This window comes from Oncorhynchus tshawytscha, linkage group LG04 (genome assembly GCF_018296145.1).
Source record: "Oncorhynchus tshawytscha isolate Ot180627B linkage group LG04, Otsh_v2.0, whole genome shotgun sequence".
Lineage (NCBI taxonomy): Eukaryota > Metazoa > Chordata > Actinopteri > Salmoniformes > Salmonidae > Oncorhynchus > Oncorhynchus tshawytscha.
The window spans coordinates 26,013,696-26,026,902 of record NC_056432.1 but is presented as its reverse complement, the minus strand read 5'-3'; the positions used below and the strand labels follow the sequence as shown (position 1 = coordinate 26,026,902).

Sequence of the window (13,207 nt, the reverse complement as noted above, 5' to 3'; positions counted from 1 at the left end):
AATGCTTTAGCTAGTCAGTTTCCTTCTTCCCCTAACATTCCAGAGGAATCCTGGGCCATCGCTCTATCTGATCTTATTCTCTGCAGTTTCCGTCTCTCTCTTTAAAAGCTCACAGCTCCCTGTCATTGGTGCAGTGATATATGAGTGACAATTCTTTGTCAACAAAATGAAAGCACCTGACTTCAGCCTTTATGTGCACATATGTCCATCTATTTTAGAACACAGACAATACGTCACAATGTCAATCTTCAGTAAATTGCATGTTTTGTGTGAATGCTTCACTTCATGAATTCACATTTTGTATTTAAATCTTCCTCAATTGGCTCCTCTCTCACAAAACATAGACAATACAGAGATAATCAGGCACTGAAAAGCTTTGTGATCTCACAATGAACATTTTCATTTGCCTCGGCCAAAGATACTTGATATTTATAGGTGGTCTGTAGGCAGAACAGCGGAGTAGATTATGCTTTTGGGGGGAAACAGCAGGTTTTTGGTTAGCTCCGTGGTGTGTGTGTGCCCCTCTCTCTGTCTGCCACATTCCAACACTGTCCCCCCTCTCCAAGGCTCTGAGATACCAGTTGGTTTCTATGGCTACGGCCCTACATTCATGCCAACCCTTCACACTAAAGACATATTTGTTTGCCTAGTGTAACTATGTCACACAAAACGTGTTTTAGCATAACACCTGCTAATCTTGGATTTAGTCTTTTGAAGGGGCCTGCGGATCAGAAATTCAAATATATTCTTTGTATGCTAATCTCAGTGTTAATCCCTGGCCTTTGGGTCCTGAAACATCCTGTCATTGAAAAATACAGTTTTTTTTCCATTGGCTTTCTCTATCCCTTCCTGTCCCACTTTCTCTCATTTGTTCTCTCTATCATTTTACATTGTCTGTGGCTTCATCTTCTACAGCTTTTGCTATCCCTGTCTAGAAAAAGCCTTTCATTATCTTTTTTGAGAGAACCAGAGTTTACAGAGGTCCCTTCAGTGAACTCTGTCCCTAGAAGAAGCAGCAATGGGATTTTGAGTAAACCTCCTCCTCTCCCATCAGCATCCCAGACATCTCCCTGGTTTTGATGTGTGCTGTGCTCCCTCCCTAGAACATGTATTTTAAAGAACACTGCCTCTGTGTCCTGGCTGTGGCAGGGATGCTGTGGTGTCATCACGCTGAGACCCTCCAGGACATCCATCACAAACATGTTATAGCTTCTGCCAATGTTGCCATGGCAACATGCTTACCCACAAAACAATCTTTAACCAGATCTTTTAAGAGCCTTACTACAGTATGGTTAAGTTGCCTGCCTGCACTCTGGGCATACCCTGTCAAAACCTTTTTGGAATTAATACTGCACATTTTTAAGGGAGTCTTTTGTAAATTGTATGACATTATGAAATTATATCAATCTGATACAATATCTGTATAGTAGATTTCATTTTACAGCCCAAATAGTTTTTCAGAGTCAACTATGGGAGTCAGATGAGCAGCTGTTGACTTTAATTCTCTGTGTGCTATGCTGTTCACAGCTAGGTGCCAACCTACAGTATACCTATTAAATGTGCATTTGTTTACTTAGCCAGACAGGAACATGAGGGCTGAAGGGGGATGTTCAATTCCGGACCATTGAGTGAAATATGAATGAAATATATTTTTGTGATAATTGTGCTGGAAATGTAACATTTGGTTTTGATTTCTTCTAATCAGTACTTTTCTGTAAATAAGATAATACCCAAGGATAATTACAGCTGATCTCCATCCAAAGTGATATCAAACCAGTGGATCGGAGCCGTCTGAGTTAAGAGGTTTACGTCGCTGAGAAAGACAGAATCAGTGGAGAGAGTGAAAAAGCAGGAACACAAACAGACCAGTGGACAATAGCTAAGCCCTGGCTGCCTGGGATTCTTCTCTTGTGACTGATTTTCGGCTTAGGCTGAATCGCTGTTGAATAAATTGAGCCCTTCACCCAACTATCCACCATCACAATAATCACCACCTCATTGCTGATCATTAAAACCTGGGCAAACACTTGTCTGCACCAGTATCCTAAAGATGAGCGGAAGCAGAGGGGCAAAACACACATGGGATTCTCTTCCAGATTGTCTGCCTCTCCCGCTCTACCTATTAATCCAGTGTCTTTGGCCATGGTAAACTCCACAAGATGGACAGGGCATGGTTTGTGGTAGAGGGGCAGGCTCCATTGGCCTCTGCATGGAGCTGTGGAATTTTTCATTAGTGAATAGCTGGGTCACAAGTGGATCCAAAGCCGTTTTAATATTGTGTTCGCCCACAGATTAGGAGCTGAGAAAAGAAACCAAAACGTGATGTTCTCCACCAGACCCTGTCTTTGCATATTTGCAGAACACTTCATATTACTGTTTGTTTTATTTCTTAGTCCAGGACCCTTTGGGGTCAATAGTAATTATAAAGCCCTCTGCTCCAAATGTTTATTTTTAACTATTTCACTGCTGAATGTAAAAGCTGATGTTCCATATCTATTTCCCCCCAAAATGTCCCAAAATATAATTCTAGGTTTTTGTTGTTAGAACCCCATTATTCAATACATTTAAACAACCATGTGCATCTTGATTCCTAGGAGTGCTTCTGTATTGTGTTGAGTTGACATTATAGAGTTTATCGTTTTTTTTGTGTCTTGAACATTTCGTCTTAGATTGGTGTTTGATGGAAGATCAGGTTATTCATCATCAAAGACCTCCATCTTTACTTACAGAGAAAAAGAACTGGAACTTTAGCCATTACTCTTGGTTTATTTTATGAACTGTACTTTTGAAGGATGATGTCAGGTCTCAGATGCAGTGGGTGGTAATGAGCACACAGGCCCAGAGCCTCCTCTGCCCTGACTGCTGCCCTAAGTACAGCAGGACTCAGGTCCACTGTCATAAGAGCCGACTGTATCTGTAGGCAGTTATAGGCAGCAGTATACTCCAAAACATCTTAGAACTATGTATCCAACTGTAGCTAGCCATCACCAGCTCCCTCTCTCAAAAGAAGCAATCACCCAGGATGCCTCATTGAGTGGGCCAAGCCCTTAATGGGGGGTCTGCTACACCTCACCTAGATTAGCTTGGAAGGGACAGACAGAGAGAGGCCCTCAATAGAGTTATTAAAAATATCAAATGGGTGCGGAGGAATTTACAGTGGCTTTAAATGGGAGCTGTCCCCAGCCCTCCCTCTGTTCTCGGCAGCTCTCATTTGCAGAGCATGTGCTGTTAAGATGTCAAATCTCCAGCAGGGCGGCAGGTGAGATGGGCCATACAAACAGTTTCAGTTACTTTCAGCTAGACTGACTGGTTTGGAGTGAGAAGAAGCAGAGCACTCTTAATACCAGTCTGGTAATTCACAGCCTTCTGCCTCATTTGTAGAGGAGTAAGTTCAGCTGTTTTGAATCCAAGATAAAGGTCCAGTTTAGAGACAGTTACAATTACATAATGGGCCTTAACCTTTAGACCAGGGATTGACAACTTTTATGGGGGTGGGGGCCACAACAAACAAAGTAAGTTGAAACAGTAAGTTGAGACCGACTGGGGAAATAAATACAAAATTGGAACTCAGTCGGTCTTCCCAGGGCCGCCAGTTACCTGCTTTAGACTGTCGGGTGATTACCTTGAATATTATGCTGTTAATTAGCAAATGTACATGTAGATGCAATACTCTATGTATCGTATAGATGCAATGTAGATGCAATACTCTATGTACAGTAAGAGTACCGCATTTGAGTGGAGTTTTTTTGTCACCCACTCTATTACTCAGAGTGAGTGATGACACTGTATGTGTGGATGAAGGGCTTGAATGTGATGTTGCATTGAGCATCCACCTTCAGAAACTACAGCTGTCCAAACAGCACTTGTGTACCTGGCGGCCTGCCCATCGGCTTAGTTGTGTACTCAGCCTCTTCTGCTGGCCAGCCATTTCACTGTCCTTTCACATTTCAACACTAGCTTTTCTCTCACTGTGTGCTACAGATGTGAGATCTTAATTTGATCACTCTTGTTGCTAAGAATTTTCCTGCAGCGCAGGAAGTGCAGATGAGCTTTGTGATTTGCATACATTCACTGAAAACCAACAATAACACATGGCTGTATTAACAGTATTGCACTTTTCATGTAACCTACTTTAGTCCAGCTAATACCCTAACCACCGATCAAGCAACATTATGGACTAAATGTTCAAATCCTGTTGCTGCAGAATTAGTTTGCTGTGAAAATATATGTCAAATAAAGATCTCAAACCTGTAGAAGTACAACTCTTTCCCTAACATGCATAGAACGTTATCCCCCACGCTCTCTTGACTACAGAGTGAAAAGATAGAGGTTAACTGTATGGTGTTAATTTGCTTCTGTTATAAACCCACGGGAAAGATGGTGATAACAACTCAACAACAACACCATGGGACTCCATATGTCAGACTTAAGTAGCCAACAGGTTGATCAATACTTGGAGGAATGTGGGTGTTGTTCTTGGCTCTGTTTTCTGATGTTTGGTGCCGCAGAATGTCTTGTAAATGATAGACGTAGCATTATGGTAGGCAGCAGTGACATGTCAGGGCCCTGGTTGATTAACTGTCTGACCTTTTCCTATAGGTGTGATGAGGCTCTCCCATGTCCTTTTATTCACCCACAGTTGACGGCCAGGTGGTGCCCACAGGTTTTACAGTGTCTGGGGATCCTGGAAGGCCAACATGCTATAGTAGAGTACACCTCCACAAACAAATTGCAATTTTAAGGAAACAAACAGCAGGTATAGAAGTTGATACATTTTGCCATATAAAGTGATGTGAAGACATTTAATATGGATACCAAAGACGACAACTGACTAAAAGCAGAGGACTGTTGTGTATAGTTGTGTAATACAGTGATATTGCCCAAACTAATATGACTAGTGTAACGGATGTGAAACGGCTAGCTTAGTTAGCGGTGCGCGCTAAATAGCGTTTCAATCAGTGACGTCACTTGCTCTGAGACCTTGAAGTAGTAGTTCCCCTTGCTCTGCAAGGGCCGCGGCTTTTGTGGAGCGATGGGTAACGATGCTTCGTGGGTGACTGTTGTTGATGTGTGCAGAGGTTCCCTGGTTCGCACCCGGGTATGGGCGAGGGGACGGTCTAAAGTTATACTGTTACATTAGCTGGCAGTCTGTGTGGCCAGAGGCTTGTCTGAAGAAATCTCTCCGTATTCCAGTACATAGGAAATCATGTTGTCATAGAAATACTGTGTTAATTTGAGCCAGACCGGCAGTGAGGGTAACACCTCCTCATCCCAGACTGTGGCTCATTATACTGTATAATGTTTTAAACATAGTGATATCGCAAAATTGGAATTTTGGGGCAGGTGCATATGAGTTGTCATGTAGCTTGCTTCAACAAGGTATCTTAGTAAATGCCAGTCTTGTGAGAGAGTTGTTACATTCAGCAGATGCTCTTAACCAGATACTTTCAGGAGCATTTAGGGTTAAGTGCCTTGCTCAGATTTTTCACCTAGTCGGCTCAGGGATTCAAACCAGCAACCTTTCGGTTACTGGCCCAACCCTCATAACTGCTAGGCTACCTGCCACCCGTTGTTGTGATGGAAAAGGCCCCTTTGGGCCATTAGTGGTGTGCACATTTTCCTCTAATGCGTTTTACTTTTACCTGCTGGGAGTTTAATTAAAAAACAGAGGCTCAATTTAAAGCCCATTACTATGCTAATGTATTAAGGGTGGGGAGGGAGGTGATTAAGCAGCTTTTAGAGCTGACTGGAGCTGGCCCTGGGGACTAGAAGGATGGCATTTCTTATTTGGCTTCATTACTTTCTACACGTATCTATTTACACCAACCTAAGATACTTGCCGAGATCTTACTGCTATTGAGCCATATCCTTTAGGATTATTAAAAGTAATGCTGCTCTAGACTACAATTGTGTGCTCTAGATTTGAAATTGGATTGAGAGTAAATGAACAAGTTTTGTGTTGAGTTGGTTATGATGACAGTCCATACTCTCCCATGTCAAGTCCCCCTCTATGTGTGTTTTGCAACTGTGGTTATCAATGTAAGCAATTAGACAAAGTAGGGTTGTAGTTCAGGCTGCTATATTTAGAGCATGTGCCTCTGTGATCTAACATAGAAGCCGCTGTATGTAGTAACCAGCACAATTGTACATGAAGTCATTTTCTAAAAGGTGAAATAAAGTTGAAAAGGATCGCCTTTATTCATCATTGCATGAAAATACATCCACAACCAGTAAATCTGTTCAACTGTAAACCTCATCCTCATATTCACGCTGTTACATGCTGACCACACTGCTCGCGTCGCGTGTGTGAGCATTGCAAAAGAAATGTACACATGTTTATTGAATCATTGCACTCACACTGCTTGAGCGTGTCAACGAGCGTCTGCGTAGCTAGGCACTAAAATAGAACTTGGTTGTATTTGTGACGCGCGACGCACTACAAGTCCTGCCTCTCCCATCTCCTCATTGGTTTTTAGGAGCATATACCCACGTGGGTGATTGAAAGATGAACTGAGGTCCACGCTCCAGTCCAGTTGGTGGTGGTAATGCACCTTAAAGTTTGTTGCCAACCGCCATATAAAGTTAGAAGAAGAAGAAACCTGAAGGAGGAGAGATTACTAGAAATTAACTCGGTTCACCGTTTTATCTGTGGATTAATTGTCGGAGTAGAGGACCTTGTGTATTTCAGGTAAAATAGCAACCATACTTAGCTAGCTAAATTGCCATAAATGTTTAATGTTTTTCAACCTGTCCCAAATTAATATAATTGGTTGATCAACGCGGACGCACCAGCGCGTGTGTTCTGGTCAGCATGTTACACTCCAGTCTTCATTGCAACAGAGTTACCATGGAGCTGCTGTTATTGGAATTGTTATGGAGCTGCTGTTTATCAGTAACTTTGGCCTCTGGTCTCCCCCTTCTCAAAACCTTCTCTCCATCCACCCATCTCCTTGGTCTCCAGGACACAGGCAGCTTGGGCTCTTGTTGGGCTGCAGTGGAGATGGATAGTTGGGGAGAAAGGTCAAGCCAGAGATGTAGCCTGTAAATAAATCAATGAACTTCCAGCCATGCAATGTTGACCAATCACTCCACAGGTCGTCAGTCTGCAATCAGTGTCCAGAGGCCTTCCTGTGGCTGTGACCCTGGCCCATGCACCTCATCTCTCACGTCTGGCTGATTGACATGGCTAGCCTCACAGGCCCACCCGCTTCCTAGTGAAACCAGGAGGATCTTCAAAGTGATAGTTTACAGCTGTTTCGTGGGTTAATCCTGATCCTCTCTTTCTTTTGAAGGGGATGCGGTGACATAATAGCCTGGGCTATTCTTCACTAAATTGTTATGCTATTTCTCTGGTTGTTCAATAGCAAAAGGGGAGTAGGTGAGATGGGAACATGTGTTGCTAAATGTACCTTGATTATCAAACCACAAACTCCTCCATTCCTCTCTCTCTCCTCTGGCCTTCTCTTTTATCTCACCCACTCACCCTGATCCTTATCACTGCGGTAGAAGCATTGAAAATAATGTCTTTAGTGGGAAATCATTGGCAACATGTGGTGAAAGCTTAAGATGTTGTCACACTTTAAATTGCCTGTAATCAGTTCAAAGGGAAAGTTCATACTTCTCCAGCGGGCTTTAGCAGGAGAAAGAAAGAAGAGGAACAGGGAGGTGAAAACCCCACGACTCCCAAGGCCGAGGCCTCTCAGCTGCACTGAGCTTAGCCTTTGACCATGCAGGGATATTTTTTTAAAAATATCTTTATCTGACAAAGCTTGTCAAAAAGTTTGGTCTTCTCCATCTGAAGAGGTGCTTTGAGGGTTCATAGCTGCACCATATCGAATACAACTATGCTGTAGTAGGGCATTGCTCTAACGAGGTGAGAGTCTGGGTTCTTGTGAATCTCAACTGATAGAATGTATACATGACAGAGAGAGAGGGAGAGAGTGAGGGAAGAGAGAGAGATGGTGAGAGATGGAAGGATGGAAGGAGGAATTGTGTGGACAAAGGATTGGAAGGAGATAATGATTCCCCTGGGAGCCCTCTTAAAGGTATCTGCTGATAGTATGTCTTCTTCTAGTGATTGAGGTCCAATGCTGAGAAGGCCTGGGTAAATGTTGACACTTTGCTGCTGGAATCGTGATCATTGATCCACACAGGAGGGTCTTATGGTCTAATCCGTGCACTCAGGTGTGGCAGGAGAGAAACACAGATCCTGACTGCAAATTAAAGGAGGGACAGACAATCCTGCTGGTGGTCCTTTTTTTGGTCCCTGCTCTATCTCTGTCCTCAGTAAACATACAGGACACCTGCTCTATCTCTGTCCTCAGTAAACTTACAGGACACCTGCTCTATCTCTGTCCTCAGTAAACATACAGGACACCTGCTCTATCTCTGTCCTCAGTAAACTTACAGGACACCTGCTCTATCTCTGTCCTCAGTAAACATACAGGACACCTGCTCTATCTCTGTCCTCAGTAAACATACAGGACACCCGCTCTCTCTGTCCTCAGTAAACGTACAGGACACCTGCTCTATCTCTGTCCTCAGTAAACTTACAGGACACCTGCTCTATCTCTGTCATCAGTAAACTTACAGCACACCTGCTCTCTCTGTCCTCAGTAAACTTACAGCACACCTGCTCTATCTCTGTCCTCAGTAAACTTACAGGACACCTGCTCTATCTCTGTCCTCAGTAAACTTACAGGACACCTGCTCTATCTCTGTCCTCAGTAAACTTACAGGACACCTGCTCTATCTCTGTCCCCAGTAAACATACAGCACACCTGCTCTATCTCTGTCCTCAGTAAACATACAGGACACCTGCTCTATCTCTGTCCTCAGTAAACATACAGGACACCTGCTCTCTCTGTCCTCAGTAAACATACAGTACAGCGGCTGACTACACAACAAACTTCCTACCTCATCTTCGAAAGGGGTTAATATTGGCAGCAGAAGAAACTGATTGATCTTTGGCAGATAGATTTGATTGAGTCAGTTGGTCATTTTTTGTCTTATGATTCATAATTATATTTATACGTTTGGATGAAAGTAATAATCTAACAATGCTGGCCCAACAACTCTTGCATCTCTTCCCTCTTGCCCCATTAGGCCTGGCCTACACTACAAACTGCAGACCCTGTTCATCTTATGTGTGGAGTCAGCACAACCAAGTTGATGTGTTTATTATAGTATTTTTATGGATCAGCGTAATCATCATAATCCACGTCTTTCCCTTGTCTCCCGTGGGCATGTTCTCCCCACCGCCTGGACCTCTATCTGCTAATCAGGTAATGTTAGGGAGGTTGAATGGCGTGCCTCCCCCTGGTCGGCCTTCACTGCTCACACACTGGTGTTGTTTTAAAGAGCATTCTTTAGGAGCTGAACTTGGAAAGGTATTAAAGCGGGATTAGGGTCCTCCACAATCCAGTGCTTGTGTCATTCAGGGAGCTGTGTTCTCTTCTCTGCACCGTGTCCCTCCACCCCCTTTCTGCTTGATTGTGGCTAGCCACAGGAGTCGGAGTGACTAGGCCTTTCAAAGGAGAGAGGTAGGGTTAAATCCCTAGTCCAGTGCTCCCTGCTAATTCCCCTTGTTCCTTAGAGAAGGATTTACTTCTGCTGCCAGCTTCTGAAAGGCTCTCTCTGCCCATCCGAAAAGTCGCCGTTGACTTCCTGTGGAGGTGTGGTTGCCATAGAAGGGGCGTCATGCATGGGTATTCCATCTGAACCCCACTGAGAATGGGGAACAGGGGCCAACAACAGGCTAGAAGTCCGGATTAGATCAGAGGACAAAGCGGGACAGGAAGATTCCAGAAGGGACAAATAGGAATTACAGCACCAAAAATAATGCAAAGTGACAGAGAGGGGAAATAGAAAAATAATGGCTTACAAGATTAGAATCAGAGAGCAAAAGAAAGAGAAAGAAAGAAGGGTCTGAATAAGAATGTTTTCATCTGGGTGAGAAGATTTGAGAGAGCGGTTGAAGGTGAATGTGCAATCCGGGACATATCAAACCATACTAACAAGTCATTTCCTCTGCCTTTATACTCTCAGACTAAGACGCCAATCATTAGCTAAACATTAGAGCTGGACCTCTCGGCTGGTCTCCACACATTCCTCCCCCAATGTCCCTCCATCCCAGCATGCAACAGTTAGACAGTCCTTCTTTCTAAAGCTATGAATGATTATTGATCTATCTTTGAAAAAGCAGGTGAAAATGTGGATTTGTGTAAACAGGGATAGGCAATTTTCCAAGCAACTGCATGGTTGATCCACGAGGGCTATCAGTGTTACTGATCTCTTTTTGTTTTACGCGTATATTTTTGTGGTAGACTTTGGATTTTGGATGTTTGATGTCCCTGCAATAATCTTTTGATACGCAATGTATTCATATTAGGTGATCATTAAGGTTGTATGAATAGTATATTTTGTTGTGATCACAGTAATTTCATTGTTGAACAGATGTGTGTGATGTAGGTCAGCAGGTTGTTTTCACAAGAAGTCAGCGTGTTTGCAAAAAGTACTTTTTTTAAGGGCTTATCCTCAAGGTTTTTCCATAGTTGAATAATAATCTTCTTAACGTATTGTAATAAATGACAGATTAAAGGATTTCATCAACCCTACGTGTGCTAATTCTGATATCTGTATATATGTTGTTTTTCCATTATAGTGAGAAAAGTTCCAATAGCCCAGTTGGTTGGAGCACAGTGTGGGAAAATTAAGGTTGGAGGCTAGTTTTCACACTCAGGTCAAATGTGTTCGCCTCTTTGGATAATAATGCAATATTTTGTATTAAACATTTTATTTGGAGGTTATAATCATTCAGAAAATGTCATAGTTGCTCTATTATCAATGTCAATGATCAATTTGGTGATAATACTGTTGGATAGCTTATAAAATGACCCATCCACTGGAGTAGAACCAGTCTGATCTGTAGTACAGTCTGATTTGTAGTACAGTCTGATCTGTAGTACAGTCTGATTTGTAGTACAGTCTGATCTGTAGTACAGTCTGATTTGTAGTACAGTCTGATCTGTAGTAGAGTCTGATTTGTAGTACAGTCTGATCTGTAGTAGAGTCTGATTTGTAGTACAGTCTGATCTGTAGTAGAGTCTGATTTGTAGTACAGTCTGATCTGTAGTAGAGTCTGATTTGTAGTACAGTCTGATCTGTAGTAGAGTCTGATTTGTAGTACAGTCTGATCTGTAGTAGAGTCTGATTTGTAGTACAGTCTGATCTGTAGTAGAGTCTGATTTGTAGTACAGTCTGATCTGTAGTAGAGTCTGATTTGTAGTACAGTCTGATCTGTAGTAGAGTCTGATTTGTAGTACAGTCTGATCTGTAGTAGAGTCTGATTTGTAGTACAGTCTGATCTGTAGTAGAGTCTGATTTGTAGTACAGTCTGATCTGTAGTACAGTCTGATTTGTAGTACAGTCTGATCTGTAGTAGAGTCTGATTTGTAGTACAGTTTGATCTGTAGTAGAGTCTGATCTGTAGTACAGTCTGATCTGTAGTAGAGTCTGATTTGTAGTACAGTTTGATCTGTAGTAAATGGCAGCTCAAAGATGGACCTAATATGAGATGTTGACACAAGAGACAGCAACCAAACATGTACTATCTTGTTTCAACCATGCAAACAGCTGCTCTACTGAACTGTGTGGCAGACAAACTCCCTAGCAGTTTTAAATCAGCATCTACAATAACATTAGCATGACAAAACCTTCCCTGGGTTACTCTCCCCTCATATTTACACATATTCATCACTATCGCTCATCCCTGTCCTGTTTCAGGAGCAGATTATGTCAATTGCTGTGCTCTCCCCCTTGCACAATGAAATAGATGTTCACCAGAAATAGATAGGCGGCTGCCAGCTGTCTTCCAACCCAACGCAAACAAAGAGCACGCTAGTAAATCCAGCTTCAAGGCTGGCCAAGATCAACCACACTCTCTGTTCCTTGCTTCAGCTAATGGGGCTCCTTCTGAACGACAACAAATGAATTAAAAACTCTCCCAGCAACCAATAATACAATACAAACAGTTTTACATCTTCATGAAAGGACAGAAAGGAAGATGGAGGCGTTGTTTGGGTACTGGTAATGTTGCAATGTACCATAGAGGCTGGTTTAGGATGGCCTAAGGTGTAACCTTAGATGAGGTCTGATATGTAGGAGGAGAAGAATAAACAGATATAGTGGGTGTAGAATAGAATGGGGAGGGGACATAGTGGGCATGTTCCACTTCTAGACATTAATCAAACGGACCATGCTGACAACCTATTGCAACAGTTACATAGGGCCAAATATATCAGATGCTAATCCGACAGAGAAACAGTGATTACGATAAACAAGTGAAAAGACATGTGTAGGGTTTTAATGTGTGGATTCTAATTGAGCATTATAACTGACTGATCCCCATGTTGGCCAGCTGTCTGAGGCTAAGAGGCATTTGGGTGCCCATGACCGAGCGCTGTTGGTGTGGCGTGGGGCTGGGGCAACCTTAGGCACTTTAACACATGAGCTCTAGTCAAAAGAATCACTTACTGGTACTGGCTGCCCACAGGATCAGCCCACAGCCTCCTGCCCCCTGCCCCCAAACCCTCTTAATCAAAAGCCCATGGTGACAGGCCAAGCTAGGGAGACTAAGTAGACCCCCTTGACTCTGTGATGAAATAATAATATTAATGTTACATACATTTTCAATGCATCAATTAGTAATGGTACCTTTTCTCTCATCTTCTTCCGTAGATTGTTTGCCACCAAGTGCAGTGGATGCCTGGAGAAGATCGCCCCCACAGAGTTTGTGATGCGTGCTCTGGAGTGTGTGTACCACTTAAACTGCTTCTCCTGCTGTGTGTGTGACCGGCAGCTGAGGAAAGGGGATGAGTTTGTCCTGAAGGAGGGCCAGCTGCTGTGTAAGAGTGACTATGAGAAGGAGAAGGACCTGCTCAGTTCTGTCAGCCCAGACGATTCTGACTCAGGTAGGACCAAATCCTATCCAAGATCAAATCCTATCTCAAAAACATATTCTGGTTGAGACACCCAGTCTTTTGTGATTCATTTTATTGTAATGGATATTATGGGCAGTGAGCAGAAGCCAATCTGTATTAATGGCTTTTAGGTTCTTGTGTGGGCGGGCTGTTGTGCTGGAAGGAATATAATCAGTGTATCATGTTCATTGACGGGAGGATTTGGGGTCTTTCTGCGGAGGGCCGAG

The 13,207-nt window shown here is 43.1% G+C and overlaps 1 protein-coding gene across 2 annotated transcripts in view; it reads left to right on the top strand.

The window, feature by feature from the left end:
- lmx1bb (LIM homeobox transcription factor 1, beta b) overlaps positions 1-13,207 on the top strand; it is a 63,190-nt gene that overhangs the window by 42,158 nt on the left and 7,825 nt on the right. For both annotated transcript variants that reach the window (XM_024419464.2, XM_024419463.2), the window contains one exon: positions 12,739-12,971. In XM_024419464.2, the coding sequence (XP_024275232.1) occupies positions 12,739-12,971 (233 nt within the window). The remainder of the gene's footprint in view (positions 1-12,738; positions 12,972-13,207) is intronic.